We start from the raw sequence: 22,746 nt of genomic DNA on the forward strand, positions 1-22,746 counted from the left end.
CTGTATTTATTGCTGTGTTGTTATAAGAGATCAAATTAAAAGAGTTTTAAGACAGTTTTCTGTTCTTTAGTTTCTGGAAATGAAACAAAGATTTGTTAGGTTTTCTACAGGAGAGGCAAATACCTAATGCAGAACAAGTTATTTTGATTGCCTAAGATACTTACCAACAAATTGCTGATAGTAGGAGCTGCTGTTCTCCTTTAAAAAGCTGCATATATTCACCTTCTTGCTTTTTTCTTTTTTTTTTTTTTTTCCCCTTTTTAAAAAAAAAAACAACTTAATAAATTATAACCTGTATCTGGAAGGCAGTATGAAAATCTTCAGCCTCCACACTGCAATGGGACATTCTCTGTGCCTACCCACTTCCCAAAGTGTTTTTTGGAGAAAACAACAATCAACTCCATGGGCAAATGTCTCATTTTAGACTAATCTTGGTTTGGGAAGCAGCTCTTACACTCAGGACATTAAAAAAAAAATTCCAGCCCTCAGAGTCACCTTTTTCTGCAAGCAAGTGGCTCAGAGAACGCCTACCATGTATCTTATGGCCAATAGCCACATCATGGGACTTCAGCCCTCTGTGTGTGGGAAAAATATGCGTAAGAAAATATGTAGAGCAATTCATTGTACTTGGGAGGGGGGAAGACTTAAACTCTCTACAGCACCATTTCTTCCCATAGGTACATAGAGATGATATTCTAGCTTAGCAAGAAAGAGAATAGAAGAAAATAGCATAGCTAAAAAACACCTGAATCACAGCAGTAGTCTCTCTCTTACCCCAATTGTCTGGCTCCTCACTTATCACATCAGTTTAAGACCTGGGGGATATATTGTGAAAATTAATTCAGAATATTTAGAACCCATAAATGTAAAAAACCAGATAAACCAGACATGCTCAATCCATGCAATATAACAGGGGGAAAAAAAGACAAAACACCCAACAAAACTAGAACCGTATTTCTTCATATTGAGATCAGAAAATGTAGTCTAAATTGCCAATTTTTTTCCAACAATCTAACTTTTCAAGACTTAATATTTTAATAATAAATGACTAAGCACTATAAGGTTTTTGTTTAAAAAGTGTTTTCACTTTAATAGGTTTAGTTAATAACATCATGAATGGTACAAAACTGTCCTTTTTCACATTTCCATACATTGTATTACGGACCACCTGAAAATCTGGACTAAGAACGCATAAAGTGTCTCTTAATTAGCCCTAGCTTCATTTTTGCTGTATGTAGAGGAGATACGCAGAAAAACATGCATTTATTAACAATGACATGTTAATATTATCTTAAACAATAAGATAGGGCAGAACGTGCATTGTGTAATGCACAGGTATGTAATAGGGTAAAAGAGACCAAATGTCAAGTGTTGGCAACAAAATAAGAAATGATTGATGACACACTGACATTTTGTGACCATAGTTTTAGCTTTTCTGTTTTAAATAGTAGTAAATATTTAAATAATATTTAAAATATATTTCCCTATGGAAATCATTTACTTGGAAGACAGCCTGTAAGATCTGACTTTTTAAAAAGTAGTATTTCATTTTGACAATACATGAATACAATACATGTCATAGAACTTCAAAGACCCTAAAGTCCTTAGCCATTTTCAGAAACAGTATGTCAATCCAATTTTGTCTCTGATTTTTTGCTAGCAAAACTTTGGAAGTAGCATCTCAAAGAAAACCTGCCTTTAAGAGAAATACTGTATTTCAATAAAAACAAATCTAATGTAAATAGGGATGCCACACTAAAGTAAAAAACAGTGGAATTAAAAACCAAGTAATTCATCATGCAATTAATTTAATTTCTGTTTTGCTAATTCATAGTCTAAGGAGGGTTTTGTTCCTTCCTAGTGCATCTTCTCTTGCAGCCAAATGAGTGCTCAGTTTCCACTGTCAGATGTTAAGGGATGAAGACCTCAGTGTTACTTCAAGGGGAAGGAAAAAAAAAACACCAAAGGATTGAGGTGTGGGTGCAGAATATTATCTAAAATGCAACAAAACAAAGCAAAGCATTTGTGCAAAAAAGTAATTTGTACATTGACTTTTTTCTAAGTTTGCTTCAGTATAAAAAAACCCTCTTCAATCCCACTAACAAAGCTTTATTTTGATTTATGATCCTTCAACACAGTTGAGAGTTCCATGATTTTACTTATTCTAATTTGGTAAATTAATAATCCAGCCACCATTTTTGCAGCCCAAGCAAAGACAGAAGCTCCATTATATTAATCTTTAATAGCCTGGGGTAGTTACTTTCATTCAAGACAGGTTTTTCCTGTCTTCTACAGGCACAGGTGCTTGTTTAACTGGCCTTAGGAATAAAACAGCCAAAAACAAGCCAGGTCACCTTCTATGGCAGTGCAGAGCATCCTGGCCAGTTTTTTGGTTTGTTTGGGTTTTTTTTAAATGGTTGTTGCTAAAATTACCTTCTTTTCAAATAGGGACAAGCTACTCCAAAAGCCTCTTGTTTCTTTTTTCAGCTTCTAAGGACTTTGATTAAAACAAGTAGCTTCCTAAAGCTACTTCTAGATTCAAAAATCTAAAGTATACAGTAGCAGTATAGAAATCATTTAGAAAGTACAGAGACCTCTCTCAATTAGTTGCTTCATAGTCGTATTAGGAAGGGATGTGTAAGACACGAAGTCTGATGAGTTCTTTACTATACCATCAAGGAGCCAACTTTATTGTTCCTTCAGTCTGCATCCTAATCATTTTTAAAACTACAGATTAGGAATCCCCAAACTGTGCTGTGCATATCACTGTAATGTGACAACAGAACTCTGCCTGGGCAAGTAAATACCTCTCGTGAATCTACACACACTGCCAACCACCCCCACCAATAAGGGAATACACTAAGTAAATTTGGGAACACCCACTATTGATTAAAGAGTATACCAGGCACATTTCTATTGTATCTCCAGTGTGCATATTTACATTAAAATAATTTTAGCTGATTGCTACCAACGTTGGTAACTTTGCTGTTTGTTTTCACCATATAAACTCTAGCTCCTACCAGATTCAACACAGTACAACTGAAACAATAGCAACTCTTCAACCCTGTGTCTACCCTTCTTTTCACTGTGAAAATGAATTAGCTTCATGCTTGCTCCAACAATCTGCACATTCTTCCTAAACCAAAACCCATCTCGCTCTCCTTGACTATAGTAGACATAGCAGTAGCACAATGCATCTGTTAACATGACAGTGAGCTCCCTTTTTAAAGCAAAACCACTATGAAGAGGCTTTAAAAAAGGCAAGGGCACATACCCATTTCTGTTCACTGTAGTCTGCATACAAATTGTAAAAGAGAATTATTGCTTTTAAAATATTAAAAGCTTTGGAAATATGGTAAACATCCTACAAGGTTCTAAAACTAATCAGCTAAAATTCTGTACATGCTTTAATATTCAAACCTCTATTTGATTACTCAAGATCAAATCATTTCATTTTCACATCTATTCATTAAACTCTTTATAGTTCTAAGGTCTAATGAATATTTAACAACTAAATAGGATCAAAACAGATAAGGGGAAAAAAGGTCACATGGCAATGAACGTTATTTCATTTGGCCAACGAATAGTGAACCCTGCTTTCTTGGCTGAAATTAAGGCACTAAGTGGTAGTGAAAGGATAAAGGAATGAATTTTTTTTTCTACATTATCTGAAAAAAGACCAACGTGACTATTTTTTTAGGACGCCAGTAGAGTACATATCCATTCTCAATGACTCAGTAAGGCATTCTGTTGGCAAATTTAAAGAAAATGTTCTCCTGATTAGAGCCCATTACATTCATTGTCTGAGTGTGACTAGTGGCACTACTGTTAACAAACTGGAGGGGAAAAAAGCTACAAAGATGTCTGAAGACTTGAAAGGCACCAAAAAGAGAACAGCTCTGCAACTGCCAGTTCTACAAACAATTATGTAAGCTGTGTTTAACACTGCATAAAGTCTGTCCAATCATCAATCTTTGTTGACGAAGATAAAGTGTAGTAGCTCTTCATTTAAACTCTCAGTTAATCAAGTGCTAGTTTAGTAAGAAATTTATTTTCATGTATCAGAAAATAATTGCAGTGTCTAACACAACTACACTCAAAGCAAAACTAGTCTAGTATGCATTATTCTGGTTAACACTGAAGCAAACCTGTATAAACAAAAGGGTTACCTCGAGATATATAGTTTACAATATGAAATCAACATATAAATGAATAGGATTTACTGAAAACAATGGGAAGTGTATTACAAAGATACATGAAACAATTTTAACCACAATATTTTCTCTGTGAAAAATACAACTATTAGTGAGATAAAATGTACAATTGAAATTTTTTTTCCAAAAGAAAAAAAAACACAGTATAAAGGAAAATATTTTTTTCTTCAAAACAGGGAAAATAGTTAAGGTCATTGTCTTTCATTACAATATAATTTGACACAAAAAGCAGTCATAGGATTGCACCAACTCCATGTTCAGTTTCCTGAACATGACAATAGTAAAAGGAGTCCATAAAGCATAATGACATTTCTGGATTTTATGATGGCAACATACATATGCAGAAATTGATGTCACTCCGGCTCTGTTCACAAAATGTACAAAACTCTAAATTTGGTGGCCAGACATGTAAAAATTAGTTCACCCCAACGCTGATTTTTCTGTTGCTTAGTCAGGGATGGAAAAATCTGTAGTATTTTAAGTGTTGTTATCTTTTTAGCAATAAAGAAAAAAGTATATGTAGTGCATGCTTTATCACTTGTCAAAAACATTTCTGAAAATAAAACTAAGTTATCCAGTAGTTTACAAAATAGAAAATAATTCTTCAGGTTAAAAATGTGGTTAGGTTTACGTTTAGTTCCATCTCCAAAGGACTGACTTCCTTGGCAGCATCACTTTTCCTTAGCAAGAGCCAAGGCACAAAGTTCCATGAAGAGAAATAAAAATGGCTATGAACAAGAACGCAGTCTGGCATTGTAAAAGAAATCAGAGCCTCTCTCTGAGCTTTCTGATCCATCAGGTTAGTGCCGTAGAAAAATGTGAGATTTGGGATACATTTTTGTTATGAGCATTTCTGCTGGACACGATTCAAAAGTTCACCAAACTTTTCAAAAAGATCCTCCACCCATTTTATATTTTTCATGCACAGCTGCACAATGTCTTCCTGTCCTAGATCTGCACTCTTCTTCTGAACAGAAGAAATCTATTTAAAAAAAGAGAAGGGGGGTAGAGAGAGAGATGCATACACATATACATGTTAGGCTGCCAGCATGTCAGAATTTTCATTTTTATAATATTCTGCAGTTAAATACGAACCTTCTTTGGAAGAAAACCTTTAAGCTTTAAAAACAAGGGCAAATGCCCCCAAAAATGCATTTCTTAACAACTGAGCCAGAGCTCAACTCTCTTATTTCTGCTACCTGGAATACTTCCACCAAGGATTTGCAGAAAAAATAAAGGAGTGGGCATTCTAAGACAAAAAATAGCTTCCAGATCTGAGGAGTTACACACACTCATAAAATTTGTTTCATTTAATTTGGGCAACAGTGAAAAATACTTACCTATCCTGAGGGAAACTGATTTCACACAAAACCTTATATCTGAATCTTTTGGGCAGCAGTGCCCATTAGGGGCAACGTATGTGCTCAGCATACCCTTTTCATTGCCATAAAGAATTAATTAAAATAGGAGGCCACAATCCATACTCATTTACCAAAAAGAAAAGAACAGTCCCTCTAGTTGGACTCAATTCCCTCAATAAATTCCCTCAATGAATGTAAAAGTATCTCAAAGAGAACAATACTTACCTCTTCTTTACATGTTAGGTATATGTGATATTTGTAATGATGGAGTGAGTGATACAAAGAATACAACTGTATTTTTTCTGGATCTACCGTAAACTCCTGCAAAAAGAACAGTTATTTTAGGTAAATTCATGTTATTTTCCAAGACAGAGATATGACAGACATTTTCTTCTGTGAACACATTTGTTTTCAACAATTCAGAAATGGAGTATTTCATTCAAATAATTGCTTTGACATATTTTGGTACACTGTAATTTATATTACATCACAATTATCTCCTATCTCCACCTTCCCTATCTCCACTTATTTTATCAAAACTAAGTTTAAGAATGCTTTCAATCCCCCTGAATGCACTGAAAGTCTAAAATGGGCAAGACACTCCTCAAGAACTACTGCAAGAATTACCAAAGCTTAACTATTGATGGGTATCATTGATGGGTATCATTGCAAAAATTGATGGGTATCATTGCAAAAAAGCATACAGTTTGTGCTTCAGAAGAGCTGATCTATACTTATCTAACACTTATGTTACTTTGGCAAGAAACATGAGCGTGGGCTGTATTTACAGGTCATTTGTTTAGCCACTATTTACTGCTGGGAGGCAAGCCTATGTGAGCCAGTAGCTAGAAAAATCTAGTTAAAGTGTTCCCTAGGAATACTATGGAAATAAACAATGTGTACATCTCAAGCTTTACCACGTTACTTTTTAATTTTTTTTTTTTTTAATTTAAGATACATAGCTTCATTCTGTCATTGGAAATGAGGAAAGGAGCAATAAAGAACTGGATTTTTAAAAAGTGTTATCTAGTCTCAGTTTTTACAGTGTTAATTTTTCATTTTTGATCTAGAAGCCATTGTATCATTTCCTTTAGAGATTTTGCAGCAAGTTTAAGAAACTGTTACCATTACAAGCTACACAGTGATTCTACCACAACTGCAATGTTGAAGGCAAAACGTTGCTGCTTCAGCAACAGCCCAGGAGGCTGACTGCTACGTAGAAACGGAGCCTTAAGTTCAGTCCTTGCTCTGGTGGCGACAGAAGCAGAGCAGGCTCTAGCAGGGCTCTGCTGTTCGGCACGCTACAGCGGGTGAGAAGCACCGCAACAGCAGAGCTCACCTCTCCCTTCCCATCCAACCACACCTACCGACTGCTGCCTGCGTAAGGGAAGCAGCATACTACTACATCTTCCTGCAATCTTGAGTAGTTGCTACAGAAGACTTCCTGTATAAATATATACAGGATTAGAGCATTTGGTTCTAAACATAGAACTTAAATAGCAGAATAATTATGACATCATTTATTATATTTTGTCTCCCTACTGGAATATAACTATGTTTCACAGATGAGTTAAAACAATGATTTAGTATACTGCTTTAAATGTTGTTTTTTAACATTCCCTTGTTACAGAAAAACCACCTCACTCAACAAAGATTTTATATTTTGATAAATCTACCAAAAATCCTAATACAGTATTTTATATAAATGTGGTTATCATATTAGAAGTCAGATGGTGGCAGCAATAAACCCTCTAAACACTCACCTGTGCTAATTTAGTGGTTGATTTAGAAGCCCTTAGTGTTTTCTTGTTGTAAGATTTACCATTCATTTTGATCTTAGACACAGACATTCCTCCACTTTTTGTCTTAGAATCCCGAGTAATCACTGTCAGTTCAGGAAAGTTTTCCAAAGCGTTCTTTAAACAGAGCGTATAAAGAAAAAGGATTATGCAAAATTCAGGAATGACCCAGACTGCTGATAAATTGGCCATTTTTCTTTGAAAAGTTAAGAGTGCAGCCTATTATAAAACAATTCATTCTTCCACAAAGACCTGATAAAAGGTCTTTATCAGATCAAGCAACCATATACAGTTTGAAAAGTATGACCACCTGTTCTTGACTACTGCAATTTTTTCAAGATGAGATCCTTTTATTGTAGCTCAGATTATCATCTGTGATTCTTTCATTAGAAAGAGCAAAAAAAGGCTCCACTAGGCAATTTTTACCTTTTAAAATGCTTTCCATTCCATTTCTACCCAAGAATCTCTAAGGCCCAGTTACTTGGAGATGCTTAAGTACTTAATGCCCAATCAGGCACGGGAAGCCTGCCAATTGTGGCAGGGACTGGATGCCTAAATATCTTCGTAAGTTTTGTCCCAGCTTTTGCAAAATACAAATTAATTGCATCTTATAATATCTGTAAGGTAGAAAAGCTTATGCACAGTGAAGTACATGGCTGGTTCAAAAATGCAGAAGTTTTTAAGACATTAACTCATGGGAGTGAACTACATTTCTACCAGCTTCAATTCTACATTATTTGCATGAGTAAATTTGAATACAACTTTGTTGTAAAAATACAGCATTATGTTAGCAGCTGCTTTGAAATAGTTCTGTTATGCTATATAATCTGGTCCTGAAAAAAATATTTCAAGTTAAATGAACATACATATCTTCGTAGTATACTCCAGTATGAGAGAAAAAATCAGGCATACAGAAAAATGTATCAATGCTGCAGCTTAAGGACCTAATTTGCACTAATTTGGGTTAAAATACGAAGTTGACTAAATTTTTGTACTTCCTTTTAACAAGCAGTACTAGAATTCAACAACCTCCCCTGCCTATAATTTCTTAGCACTTTATATACATCAGCCATTTTTCGCTTTATAAAAAAACATTCTCAGTAAAAAGCTGTAAAATCTACTGCACAGGGATACCTGCATAGTAGTAGCAGTAACCTCGACTAGCTAACCTGTCCATATACAATATTCACTGCAATGCTTTCAAACTGGAACAGCAACTTCAACAGGTTTAAATTATTTAGGTTTTCTATCCACTGTAACAGCCTTCCTGAAGGTTGACTTTGAGCGTCAAGGGGCTTTGGCCACTTCTGCCTTCTTCTGGAGAATTCCTATTAACCAGAACAGTTTACATGGCCGGACCACTGACCTAAAACAGCCAAATTGAAATTGGAATGAAGAAGAAAATACTAGTGATTTCCACATCTTTGAAAGCACAAGACATAAAATGGTGATAATTATTTCCAAATTTAATTTACATAATTTATCTAAGATGCTTCATTTACTGAGCTTCAACTAAAGCGGCAGTAATGTTTTCTAACTTTGTTTATTAAAAACTATAACCCAGAGGACGTGATAAACTGTTAGAACTATAAAGAATGTTACAGGCAAAGCTACCAAACACTGACTGTTAACTTCAGTGTCTGATTTGGTTCATAATACAGTATTAAAATATCCCATATTAACTGTATCCAGTGAAGAAAAAGAACGTTAAATTCATCTATGCTTATCAATGCAGAATGGTAAAAATATTCGAACTGAATGATGCTCATGAACAATAATGACATTTTTCACTTATTGCTTCCTTCAGTGCCTCATTCAGCTGTAATATCTGAACTAGTCATTTGACCAAAGCTGGAACAGAAGCAGATTTTCCTGTATTAATCATCAGATTAACCTGAATCTTGAAGAGTATCAAACACATTCTCCTAACCAACACAAACACTTATGATGACAAACGGGCATTTCATTTTTGTCCAAAATATTGACCCAAGGATGGCACAAATTGGTAACTTCATACCAGAAGGCAAACATAAAAGGCTTTTTATATCACAGTTTAAATCACAAGCAGATCCCTTCCTTACATCCATAACTCCATATACTTCTTGCAGATCATACTGTGAAATACAGGCTTAAGCTAACTTTAGATATGATACATAATCTGCTTCTAAGTGAACACATATGAACTCCAACTGAATAAGCAGCTGTTAGTATTACAGAAAATTATATTAGTTTTTTTCCCTTAAACTGGGAAAAAAACCAAAATAAGCTACATCTCACTTTGTGTATACTCTGAATGTAACCAGAATTCTACAAATTCGTATCCTACCTTAATGTGGCCTATCTTCTCTGCATAGACAGGTCTCAAAAGAAGCAGCTATAGAAATAACTATTAACACAAAACTCTTACCACGAAAGAAAAACAAAAATGAAGGGTTAATACATGCTACCTCTCTGAGGCTCTGTGTATGATTTGAAAGTACACAGCCCCCCCCATGCCCTCCTACTGTAAGGAGGAAGCCACAAGAAATTCTGTTCAAGCACATACAAATTGTAGAGCTGTTGGGAAAACAACATAACTAACAATAAAAAAGTCCAAGAATTGTGTGAATTAAAGCTGTTTCACTGGTTGATGATGTTCTCATCCCTGAAACAAGGTCACTTAGTGTCCCACAAGACTTACCAGGAACGGGCTGTGGGGAAAAAGATCTTTTAAAGATTTAATGATGAAAAAGCAGAACTGTCATGTCTCCTATTATCTCCCTCCTCACCTACCTCTCAAAAATAAGCACACAGCAATACAGAGGGACATCTAATTCTCCAAGAAGTGTCTCTGTACTGTGGACATAAGGGGACAGGAGAAAGACAGGCAAAAGAGCAAGTTTGGTCTGACGGTGTTTATAGACAGGTCTGCTCTACTGTTGTTGGTCTCAAAACTGTTACAGGAAGAAATAATCAAACTGATTATAGACATCAACAACTGGTTCTCAGACATGAGTGAAAATAACCTTAATTCACTTTACTGCACTTTTGAAATCTGCACTGTTGCTTAGAGGGTGAGTGGGAACAGTAGGAACCGCAGTGATTATCCTCCTGTTTACCTTCTCTCTACTGAGATGGTATGGCTGCTCTCTTCCCTGTCCACATCCAGACCTGGTTTTTATTACCGTGTCAAAGTTGCTGTAATATGGGCAGTGTTATCCACACTTTTCAAGATACGTGAAAGAGTGCACAAATGAGTTGTTCTCAAGTCCCTCTGTCCTGGTTTTAAACTACTCTGATCATGTTCTCTACTTCAAAGAAGTTCAGACATCTGTTCCACAGCATAGCTATTTCATGTAAAAGTTTATTAAGATTTTTAGGCAATACAATCACTTAACCAAAAGCTCTAGAAGGACAACAAACATTTTACGTTAGCAAATTTGAGAAGCTTAAAAGAAAAAATGCTTGAAAATGAACCAGAAAGCATGGGGAGTAAAACTAGAACTTTACCTTTGCGGTATAAATTCCTCCATCACAAAATGTTCTCCAAATGCCACATGCAAGCACTGAATTTATAGCATCTCTTTCAAATCCACATTCACTTCTGTTACAAATTTGCCTCCTGAGTTTTAAGTTGTGCCTGCATGGTACACATTCAATGACTGACTTATTTATTTTAAAATCTTAGAATTTAAAATAGAATACCTTGAAAGTATGATCCAAGCGTAATTTGGAAAGCAGCCTTCTCCTGTTGTCATTGAGCATGCCATCAATTTTTCTCATGTGAGGCAAAAGTAGCTCATCTAAAAGAAATATAAGAAAAATGTAACAATTGATTATTAAGAGACACACAGTAATGAGATTCCTATTCAGTCTATACTTCTACCCATTAACATAAGATGTGGAAGTAAAAAATAATGCACTTTGCACATAAACTAATTTCAAATGTGAGAGAAAAATCTCTTTTTTTGGATCAGCCTCCTAAACTGGTCTAGATATTATGCAGTTTAACTGTTGACTGCAATCCTGCTCCTTCTCTGACTTTTCTTTGTTGAAAGGAAAAAACTAAGATAGAGCAATATAGAGTATAAATCTTAGAGACAATTTCAAACCATTTCCTAGATAATCCTCTTCTGTGCAACACAACTGGCAGTTTTATGAAGACAAGTATGTGTTTTTGACATTCGCTATTCCATATTACAAGAGATGACCCTGCTGGCCTTTATAACAAAAGAAATCGCGGAAAGCGAGTACTGATAAAAGTTATCTGATAAACCACTGTAAATTGCCCAATATACATTTGAACATAGGCATGTGGCCGTGAATGAAAATTTACAGCTCAGTATAGACTCTTTATTCAAAAAGTCAATTTCTTCGCTTTTAGTGGGACTACTGACATAATGCATGGATATGAAACCTTGAAGTAAGTGTGCATTGATGCACAACCAGAGCAAACCAGGAAAGGAGAGTCTAGAAAATAGTTCTTTTAAATACAGGCGAACAGAATATAGTACAAAGCAACAGCCTGCAACTAAGTAATATGTGAAATGATTGGTCTTTTGGGACCTTTATCTTTATACATGAGTATTTTGCTAAATTTTGAAAAATAGAACAGTTTTGACTTTTGTATCCTGGAGTCCACTATGGTAAATAACTCCAGAGATTTTCTCCTCAAAGAAGAAGTGGAATACAATTTTCTTTGATCAGAATTTGAAGGTTTCAGATTTTGAAAAGCAGAATTTTTAATAGTAGCAAGAATCAGAACTACTTAGAGTTATAAGGATATTTCTTCATAAGAAAGTAAACACATATTTGAAACACTGTAATTTGAAATAAATGTTTGCTAAGATTTTAAAACATAGTAACAGCAGGAACAAAGAGCTCAGTTCTGACATTCACAGCACAAGCCTAATATAACAAAACAGACAAAACAGTATTTCTAAATTACTTTGATTATTCAAAGAGATAGTGCAAATACACATATATATATATATGCACACACATGTAAGTAAGTGTTCCTCAGATGTGGGAATGTAGCTAAAAGTTTGGTGGGGTTTTTTGCTTTTCTTTTTAAAAAAAAAAATACATTTGCCTTACTGATTAATAACCTTAAAATCTAATAAAAACATACAAATGTTAAACATACTGTACCATTGCTCTTTTCCAAGGCTTGCATTGTATCTGGATCCAAGGCAATGCTAACAAGCAACTCCATGTAGCTCTTAAAAGTCTCTTTCATAGCTCTTGTATTCAAAAAACGAGTAACAAGGGGAGCTGGAGGTACAAGCTCTGAAAATTAATCAGAATATAGTGATTTTTTTCCTTTAATATCCTGCAAGTATTTGTGTTTTTCAAAACTAAAGGCTTTCTCTCTTAAAACAAAAGTGACCTCTACTGGTCTCCCAAGAGATTAAAACTCTATACCATCAGAAATAATACTCAAACTACTCACATGCCAAAACCAGGTACAAACACCAGATCTGGTAAAAATGGTACAATTTTTTTGTAGAAACACGTACAATTACTTGTAAATATCAGCATTTAGATTATCATATTTTAGGGAATTTAAACATTTTTCTATTATTGTAGGTGAAAGTCTAGAGAAAAGGGATAATGAATAACTTCAGTGAAGCAAAGTGTCCTAAGCGCAGGTTTCATGTCAATGCAAGTACCTCCTAAAACCACAAAACTCAAAGTCGTCCAACAGAAAAACATTCAAAAGCACTAATGCCACTTAGTGGCATACCGCTGCATACCATCGACGTCAATCCCACCTAGTTGTCCAACTCACAAAAAGCATGTAAAACAGTTTTTTATCACCAAAGCAATGTAGGCATATTTGTGCTTATTCTGAGGAAGCTTTTATTTTTTGATAGACAGCAATTTTAAACATGCACATGGAGTAGTCATCAGTATTAGTAAGCATTCTGGAGCTTTTTATAAGCTCCATGTATGATACCAGTATTTTGCAGTAATTTAGCTAGCGAGGCTTTTAAACTTTCTCAGACATCCACATTTCTATGGGTGACTATCATCATCAGGTTACTTGAAATTTTAAATGTGGACGGCTGTTCGTACTAATGGTTATTTGGGTAAGTTTGCTTGAAAAATGTTATTTTAAAGGTGCTTGCTTCAGCAGAGGCACTGTTCCAGTCCACCAACCCTAGCTCATCTATAGTTAAAGTCACAGAGGCCAACATGCTTTGGAAATACTGCAATACAAAGCATAGGTACTACACTACTAAACTATAGTTTAACTTCAAACATACAGGAAATAAACAAAAAACTGCAAAAAACACTGTACATCTGCTACCACAGGTAATCTCAATAAACATAGTACACTTGAAAAATTCCTTCCTGTTCTGGAGAATTACTGCAAACATCGTATCTCAACGTTCCAAGACACCATGAAATGTCTCAACAGCAAATCTGCTCAGCAGGCTGCATTTGAACAGCTGGCATTTAGACAAGCAATGAAGCAGCCAAAAAGTCAACTGCTGCTTCTCCTTGGGTTTTGAAAAAACAACAGTAACATCTGAATTCTGCCCACATCTGCATACAGACAGGCATTGCAGGAATGTTATTTTAGACATGACATGGCGTTGCAATGGACAATTAATGAAGAATTTGATTCTTGAGATGTATTCGAAAATCAAATCGGCTCCTTCTCCTGCAATTGTACCTGTCTTAGAAAGCAAGTGGTAAAAATATCTAAGGGATAAACTACGTTTGAGGTAACTTCAGTTGCGCACATTTGCTCTTACACAAGCAACAAGTTTTAAGAAATCAATTTTGCGTTGGCACTGTCAAATTGATTTTTTTTTCCTGAGGCTAGTAAAGAAAAATTTGCAAGATCGAGCAACATATTTTTATAATATTATTTTCAGTTAAGTTCAAATAGACCTAGATTGCTCACCATCCTCATCACTCTGGGCCTCAGGTGAAGAATCAGACTGCGAAGATGAAAACTCTTCTTTCCACTTTTTCCTTTTCTTTGGTGGTGGTTCAGCCTTTACCTTTGGCTGTTTAGCTTTGGGTTTCACAGAAGAGACTTTTGTTGCTGTTGGTTTTGGTGTTGGTGGATCAGGGGTTTTGTTGTTGCTACTACTAGGTTTGCAATGAATAGTCCTGCAATATTACGAAGACAATCTTTATGAAAATAATTACCACACAAGTTTTGGCATTAAATAAAATAGTGATAGCCTTATTTAACCAGATTATATTCCCCACAGATTATATATACTTATTTCATTGTCACATGTAGCTAGGAATTAGGTCATACACACTATACTACTGTATTTTTTATACAATGCTTAACAATTATTCTCAACTACCTATGATTAAATAGTATTCCAATTTTATAACTAGATAGACAGGCACAGAAAGTTTAAATTGCCCAATGTTAGTAGAATTTCTGAGCTACAGGAGATTGGAGCTAATATTGAAATTGATTATGGAATGAAAAAAATCAGACTTGACAGACTTGAGCAAATACTAGTAATCAGTAAGATTCTCTGACAAGGTGAATTTGGGATATTGTATCAATACAAAGATGGGAGAATATCAACCAGGTAAAAACGCAGGAAATGCAGGATCCTGGAATACAAAACCAGACAACTCCTCTCCTTTCTCTTCCCACCACCCAAAACAGGAAAGCAAACAGGAAACTTAGTATCATAAATACAAAGTTATGTACTTTAGGACTAATAATGCAATGCGGAGAATACAATTCTGGGAAGTGCCAGGCAAGATTTTTTGTCCAAATGGGAAAGTTCAAATGGTAAAGCAGTGAAATGTGCAGTAGAAACATTGTTAGTATCTTCTGGAATATTGTGAATAATTCTAGTCATCTGTGAGAGATGAAGATTTCAAACTGAAACAGATGGAGACAATAGATACTAGGATGATTAGAGGAATGGAAAGCCTGCCTTAGACGAGGAAGTTGAAAGACCTTGATTAATCCAGTTTAGTGAAACGAAGACAGAAGTGGAATCTGACTGCTCTCCAGAAATACACCACGCAGTAGAAACACCAGGGAAACACAGACATAAAAGCCAAAAACAGTATTGAGAGGAGAATATATGGATACAAGCTAATCGTGACCGTGTTTTGACTAAAAGACAGGATTGTTTCAGAGCACTGGAGGAACAGGTTCTGGAACAGTCTTCTGTAGCACAAGAAAAAAAGAGCATCAAAATCCTAGCTAGTTTTAAGTAGATCACGATCATTTTATAAAGTGATTATCTGATGGCATTGCTTTCTTTGAGAACAAACTGGACTTAAAAAACCAGTCATTTCTTGAATGAAGAGCACTGCCATTCTTTCATTGCTTTTTACTAACATCTGATAAAGAAAACATATCTGCATTAAATTATAATCATTGAAAAGCCATAATTAGAGAAGCTTCAGATATCATCTGAAGTTGTAGGAAAATAAAATAAGCTAAGCATTGAAGTGTGACAGAGTTTGTACAATACAGAACCTGCAATCTTTTCCAAAAGCACAATCAAAGGTCAACACAAAACACAACAGCAAAACCCTTAGCAAGTGAGTGACTTGAAGTGAAAACCTTGTCAGAAGGAAAGTGACAGAGGAAACCTCAGAGTACCCACGTGAGAGACTCTTACGGTCATAACATTTTGCAGGACCAGTAGTATATTTACTAGAATAATCAAAACCATATGATGTTTACCCTGCATTCTTTACACAGCTCTCCAGAGTGACAGATTTGTTTGGGGTTTATTTATCCTCGGTGGTGCTTTAAAAGGAATACCACTAGAATTATTGATTTTTAAGGCATGGATAGAGGTTACATGGGATGACTCAAAGTGATAAGGCTTTTTTGGGCGGGGTAAGGTGGGTAGGGCAGGTGCAATAAGAAAAGTAAAATATTCTCAATGTGCAAGGACATACAAAAGAAGGAAAAACATCCTTGCGACAACCAACTTCAACAACGAACTTTTGCTTTCAAATTAACTTTCCAGGATTGAGAAGAAAGCATGGTACATGAGGTTTAACAAGGCCCAGTGCTGGGTCCTGCACTTCGGCCACAACAATCCCATGCAACGCTACAGGCTTGGGGAAGAGTGGCTGGAAAGCTGCCCAGAGGAAAAGCACCTGGGGGTGCTGGTCGACAGCGGCTGAACATGAGCCGGTAGTGTGCCCAGGTGGCCAAGAAGGCCAACGGCATCCTGGCCTGTAGCAGAAATAGCGTGGCCAGCAGGAGCAGGGAGGTGATTGTGCCCCTGTACTGGGCACTGGTGAGGCCGCACCTCGAATCCTGTGTTCAGTTTTGGGCCCCTCACTACAAGAAGGACATGGAGGTGCTGGAGTGTGTCCAGAGAAGGGCAACGAAGCTGGTGAAGGGTCTGGAGCACAAGTCTTATGAGGAGCGGCTGAGGGAACTGGGGTTGTTTAGTCTGGAGGAGAGGAGGCTGAGGGGAGACCTCATCGCGCTCTACAACTACCTGAAAGGAGGTTGTAGCGAGGTGGGGGTTGGTCTCTTCTCCCAAGTAACTAGCGATAGGACGAGAGGAAATGGCCTCAAGTTGCGCCAGGGGAGGTTTAGATTGGACATTAGGAGAAATTTCTTTACTGAAAGAGTGGTCAGGCCTTGGAACAGGCTGCCCAGGGAAGTGGTGGAGTCACCATCCCTGGAGGTATTTAAAAGACATGTAGATGAGGCGCTTAGGGACATGGTTTAGTGGGTATGGTAGTGTTGGGTTGATGGTTGGACTCAATGATCTTAGAGGTCTTTTCCAACCTTAATGATTCTATGATTCTAGTATACTGGGACAGGATGGTCATGAAAGCAATCTGGAAAAACATACCTAACTTGCAAAGTCCACAGGATACGAGAAAACAACACACAAAAATTCATAATCATTACACCTGTAGGCTTCTACCCTTATGTTGAGTATCAGGGCAAAAGATGACAGAAAGAAATAGTATGTGGAGCCCTAACACCTCTAAAACGAATGATCATTGCAATCCACAGGTTCAAGGTAGGGAAGTCTTGATAGGGCAGTAATTTATAACTTCATTTCTTAAAGCAGTACACACAGTTCTCAGTTTCCAACTTAAAGCTGAATTAACATAATCCTGAGTTGTAAGTCTTGTTTATTAAAACAGGTGTGTTCTTAATATGAAAACAATATGGCAAAATGAAAAACAAATTGAAATAAAATACCTTGCTGACTGTACAGGCTTGCTTCGTGGTTTTTTTGAACATACTCTGACATATTCCTTTTTGTTTGCATTTTCAATGAACTTAACATACACTCGTTTGTATTTTGTTTTTGCATCCCCGAAATACCCAAGATACTAAAAAAAAAAAAAAGTGTTTCTGTTAAGCAAAATTATTCCATTTAACAATTAAAAATTTAAATACTAAAGAAAAAAAATCAGTTTAAAACCAACTTGTTTACATACAAAGATGAGCCATCCTCCAGCATTTATAATTTAAGAGAAATTCTCCAATGGATTTCCACATAATATTTAACGTAAGAAAATAAGGCAAGAGGTACTTTGGGCTTCATTTTCTCCTTTTATTTAATCCTCCCCATGTGTTATCCCAAAAAGATTATCTGCCTGGCAAAGGGCTGCCTGTTGAAATTGTATCCTATCTGTATCCTTCCCATCGTGGAAAGCAGTTGGTTCACAAGCCTGCTTCCACTGACTTTATTCTGGTTGTGAAAACTTTTTCCTTTATGCAGGCTGAGTGATACCAAAGAACCCATGCTGGAAAGCAAAGAATCTGCCCATGAATATATTTAGAGAGAATTTTAGAGTAGGAGGAAATCAAGAAACCTTTCTTTTTTTTCCCCCAAGGATGCTTGCTAAGAATGTATGTCAGAATCACATTTTATTTTGTTTCCTAGACTTCCATTAAGTAAATCAGTTCCCATGAGGCTTCATAAGGAATTTTTAAGACTCACACTGTTAGTAGCAGCAAACTCTCTCTGTCCATCTCGCACTTCAGGAACAAACTTTTGCAATAAAGCCTTCTGTACTTTCCAAATAGCTGGAGGCTCTTTTCCTGTTTGCAAAGCAACCTGTAAAAACATAAAATTATTTGCTAAAAACAGCGCTTATTTTTCTCCCAGAAGTGTGTTTGTGCATTATATTTTTTGAGCAAGTTACCCAGGGACAAAATGGAAATAAGTCATTCAAAATTCCAAACCCTTAGCCATTACATGCCATTTTCATCAAGACAGTATGACATGAACTACAATAAGTATAATGCAATCTACAAATTTTACTTTCACAGTGATGAAGTTGTGCCAACCAGCTTTGCCTATGGTGTGATGTCTTAGCTCATGTACCATGCAACTGAGCCACAGAACTTTATTTTTTAAAATAATATAACATTTTTCCAATTTTTTATTCTTTTCCTCTATGAAATATTTTTTGAGACAAAAATGCAAGAATCACAATAGGTAGCAAAAAGCCTGCAGGTCCCTAGAGATTCTGTAGAAGCAGCCCAGGTACATTACAGCATGATGCTTGCACTAATGTGAAAAGAGAGAGTTCAGTATGAATTAGTGAAGCAGAGTTTACACTTTCAGTTCAACTTAACTAAAAAAAAAAAAAAAACACAAACGAAAGAAATAAACACCACAAAGCTTAAAATTCAAAATATCTCATAAGAAAACTTACTCAGTTTTATAAGTGACAAAGGAGTATTTTAAAACTGATAACACTTGTCTTATGTGACAAAGCTACATGAATTCATTTAAAACTTAAGCTCAAGAGGATGAACACATAGACAAGTAATCAAAAATATTAGAAATTAATGGTAAGAATATTGCTGGTTATGATACAACAAAAGGAAAGGTAAACGTGCAGAAGAATTTAAAATGGAGAAGCAACAAAACCAAAACAAAACAAGAAATCAAAGACAAGAAGGAACATTCCCATAAACTCTTGTGAAGAGCTGTACTGGTTGCTTATGGAAGCCATTTCTTGTTGGAATAGCAAATAGAACCTCTTCCAAAAAAGGAAAAAAGACAACTCCAAGATCTTTTGCAGAAGTCATTTCTTCAACACCTTACACTTGAAAGCCTACTACTATCTTAAAAAAAAAAAAAAAGGTAATCAACAGCCTGTGAAAAAGTTGCTTTTTAATATTAAAAAAGGTAATTCCACGTTCCACCAGTACATAGATTTACTTTATTATGTATGCAGTATAAAATGGGTCATGTACATACAAAACATATTCATAACCTGCACTAGAAAGACACCTTTAAGGTATTTTGGCAGCAGCCAGGGAATATTAGAATAGAAGCAGAAAGCTAATCTGCAGCCTTTCCCCTTTTGGTAGTTTGTCGAGGCTAAATTCATATGGAGGATTTTTTGTGATTTTTTTTCCCCACAGCAAGTATTTGGATTACCTTTAGTGCCTCTATATCTTCAATCTTCACTACAAATTCATCACGTTCTCTGTACATGCCCTCTCCTCCACTGTCCGAATTCTCCTCATCAGTACATCCTTCTATTGCAACAGTTGCCTGTATTTTTGCCAATTGGTCTGAAGTCACAGCATCCTGTTGAGCTACTTTTAAGGGGTCAGCTGGATTCATTTTCTCCTGCGCATTGACTACAGGAGCAGTTGTCTGTGGAGATTCCTGCTTTACTACAGCAGTAGCGGCGGCGGCTGCAGCAGTAACAACTGCCACTTTTTCAGCTTCTGAAGAAAAAAATCCAAATTTTATTTAAACAAATTATCAAGGATTAGCAACGTAAAATGGGAACTAGATTTATTTTTCTTCTTTTCAGTTACAATACATACTAAAAACAATTATTCTAGGAAAAAAACCCTGTTCTAAGAGTTAAATAGAAGCATTATCTTGGCCACAACTAAACCTTAAACAAAACCAAAATATTGTAGCTAATATACCTGTGTTTGTATTAAACTGCTGCATCTACTAGCAACTAGAAATAACAAAGATGAATGCTTCAGAAAACAATTTGATAGTTACAGCCACGATCAACAGGAAATACTGTTGTACTTTGTGTGAATAAGCAAACACAACAGTAAAGGTTACAACACTGAATCTTGTTTCCAGTCCACTGATAAGTCATGTTTTTTTAAATTGGATTAAGGAAAGAGAAATACACATGAAATATGAAAACATTTGCTGTATGACTTTTGGACATTTATCATTCATATCTTGTGATAATGTAACTGGAAGTTCCAGGTTAAAACTTTGGCAATATCCTACTAATTTTTAATATTAACAGAGGTGAGCAATAAGAACTGATGATACAAAACAAAGAAGGGAAAGAACATTCTTCTTCTCCTCTATGCCCCAGAGCCAAAGGAAACTCCCACTTTTCTTTCCCATCTGAAAAAAATTAGAATCTTTTTTAGATACTACTTTATACTCTTTTATACATATTAGTTTTAACACTGACTTGCTGATCTAAAAGAAATCAAGTTATATTAGCTATAGCATAACTACTAATATCACTTAGAAAACGAGCTTCAAAGCTGAGAAGATAACCATTTTACAGTTTTGTTACAATCACTGTTAATTGTTGACTTTTTCACTTGAAAAAAATAGAAAAAAGATAACGTGACATATATTTTAATAAAAGGGATTCAAAACAAATTATTTAAATACTAAATTAATATGTCGATACAAGCTATGTACCAGATACATGAAGATTCATTAAATCAATTCAGTAAAATTGCTAAGCCATGAAATACTTCCAGATATATATTCTTCCAGATATATATCACACTATTGCAAATATATTGTATTTCTTGTTCAGTGAAAGCTATGACAGCTTTAATTAGACACAACAGTATCAGCTCCCCAAGTATATTTACACATTCTTCAGAACAGCAGATAAACATACATACACTACTTAATACTACCAACAAAAAACCGTGTTTTAGTATTTGTCTTTCCATACTTATGTGTAAAAACCGACAGAAGGAATTACTAGAAAATGTGCAAAACACCAGCAAGTAAGAAAGAAGTCATTACTAAGCATCTTGTATACAGTCTTGTATACAACAAAACAGGAAGGTGAATTCAAGAAATTGGTGGTATAAATATTACATCCTTATGAATAATAAAGAAGATACAATAATATTGTAAAAGAAATCACTGCAAATAAAACACTAATGGAAATGCCCACGCAACAAAAAACCTTTGAAATATTCCCTTGGGAAGTTGTACATAGAACACGGCTTATTAAAATTAACAAGCTTCAGCAAGAGGCTCACACCATGGCACTGTCCACATTTTGGCTTTCTGTGACAAAAAAGTCACTGCTTTCTTGTTTAAAATACATATTCAACTGAAAGAGACATGAGGAACTTCATCTTCTGTAACAGACTTTCTAAGATGCATGAACTTAACATAACTTAATAGAAACATCCACAAAAGAAAACAGAACGGTAATTAAGATGAAGTATTGTTTAGTATATCATATATTCTGCAGAACTTTTTCCAGTATTTTAGGTCTGATTATTACAATTTAAGTTCAATTGTGGTACGCATTTTTCAGTAAATCATGTCACCCCTAGAGAAAAAAAAAAATCTCCTTCTCTCCTTTAATCTAAAAAGAGAAAAAATTACTTCATTCTATTTTGTTAAGAACCAGCCCACGGGTCATGCGTCCTGAGAAGAGTTTAAGAAATGTTTCATTTTCTCCCTGTGATTATTTTGGAAGGTAACAGCATTTCTCTTGACTTAGTACAGTTACATGATTGGCTGGATAGTTTTTAATTGCTTACCAGAGAAAAACTTCACTGAAAAGGTCTATCTAGGCAAAAATATGCTGTATGTTGAAAATACTTCAAAACAAAGCAGCATCAGTTAAAAGCTGATGCTTTTAACTGTAACTGACAGCATAGGTGTAATACAAGTGAAACTGAAAAGTGTGTGGAAAACTTCACTACTACTGTGATCAGTGGTTGCCGCCTGCCCCTCCCTGCCCAATAGAACCCTTCCCAGATTTTGTTCTTTCATTAGCAATCTATCAACATGAAGCTACAAAACTCCTGATTAATATAGCTGAAATCAAAGTCAAATGATTCCCATCTTGGACAAGACTAGCCAAACCAGTGCTCAGTTTACAAGTGCAAAAATTCTTTTCATAAACGTATTCTGTGCAACTCTTACCATCACAGAAAGTGCATGTTTAACTACCTAGGAAGAACCTAACCTCTGCTGATGGCAATGATTAATATGTTCTCTCGCTAGAATTTTTTATAAAGAGATTTAAAACCTCTGACATGATGGTTTGTTGAGGTTTCCAGATGAAAATCATATTTAGCATTCTAAGCCAGAGAAGAAGAGAACAGACACCTTATTCCAATTCCAGGCTAAATAACTTTTTGGCATTAGAAGAGTCCTACTTAAGTAGCATGAAGAAGTT

General features: G+C 35.6%; 1 protein-coding gene across 8 annotated transcripts in view; it reads right to left on the minus strand.

Moving 5' to 3' along the window:
* Positions 1-744: 744 nt before the first annotated feature.
* Positions 745-22,746, minus strand: part of QSER1 (glutamine and serine rich 1) — a 49,148-nt gene continuing 27,146 nt past the window's right edge. For 3 of the 8 annotated variants that reach the window (XM_075163239.1, XM_075163243.1, XM_075163244.1), the window contains 10 exons: positions 19,746-20,041; positions 18,291-18,407; positions 17,543-17,676; positions 14,270-14,481; positions 12,505-12,642; positions 11,059-11,156; positions 7,339-7,491; positions 6,727-6,876; positions 5,801-5,896; positions 745-5,196 (listed from right to left, as the gene is read on the minus strand). In XM_075163239.1, coding sequence (XP_075019340.1) covers positions 5,056-5,196; positions 5,801-5,896; positions 6,727-6,876; positions 7,339-7,491; positions 11,059-11,156; positions 12,505-12,642; positions 14,270-14,481; positions 17,543-17,676; positions 18,291-18,407; positions 19,746-20,041 — 1,535 coding nt within the window. In that variant the 3' untranslated portion in view covers positions 745-5,055. Of the gene's footprint in view, positions 5,197-5,800; positions 5,897-6,726; positions 6,877-6,906; positions 7,020-7,338; positions 7,492-10,146; positions 10,308-11,058; positions 11,157-12,504; positions 12,643-14,269; positions 14,482-17,542; positions 17,677-18,290; positions 18,408-19,745; positions 20,042-22,746 lie in introns of those variants that run through there. The other 5 variants (XM_075163245.1, XM_075163242.1, XM_075163240.1 and 2 more) reach the window with 4 other exon arrangements.

This window comes from Calonectris borealis, chromosome 14, assembly GCF_964195595.1.
Source record: "Calonectris borealis chromosome 14, bCalBor7.hap1.2, whole genome shotgun sequence".
Taxonomy (NCBI): Eukaryota; Metazoa; Chordata; class Aves; order Procellariiformes; family Procellariidae; genus Calonectris; species Calonectris borealis.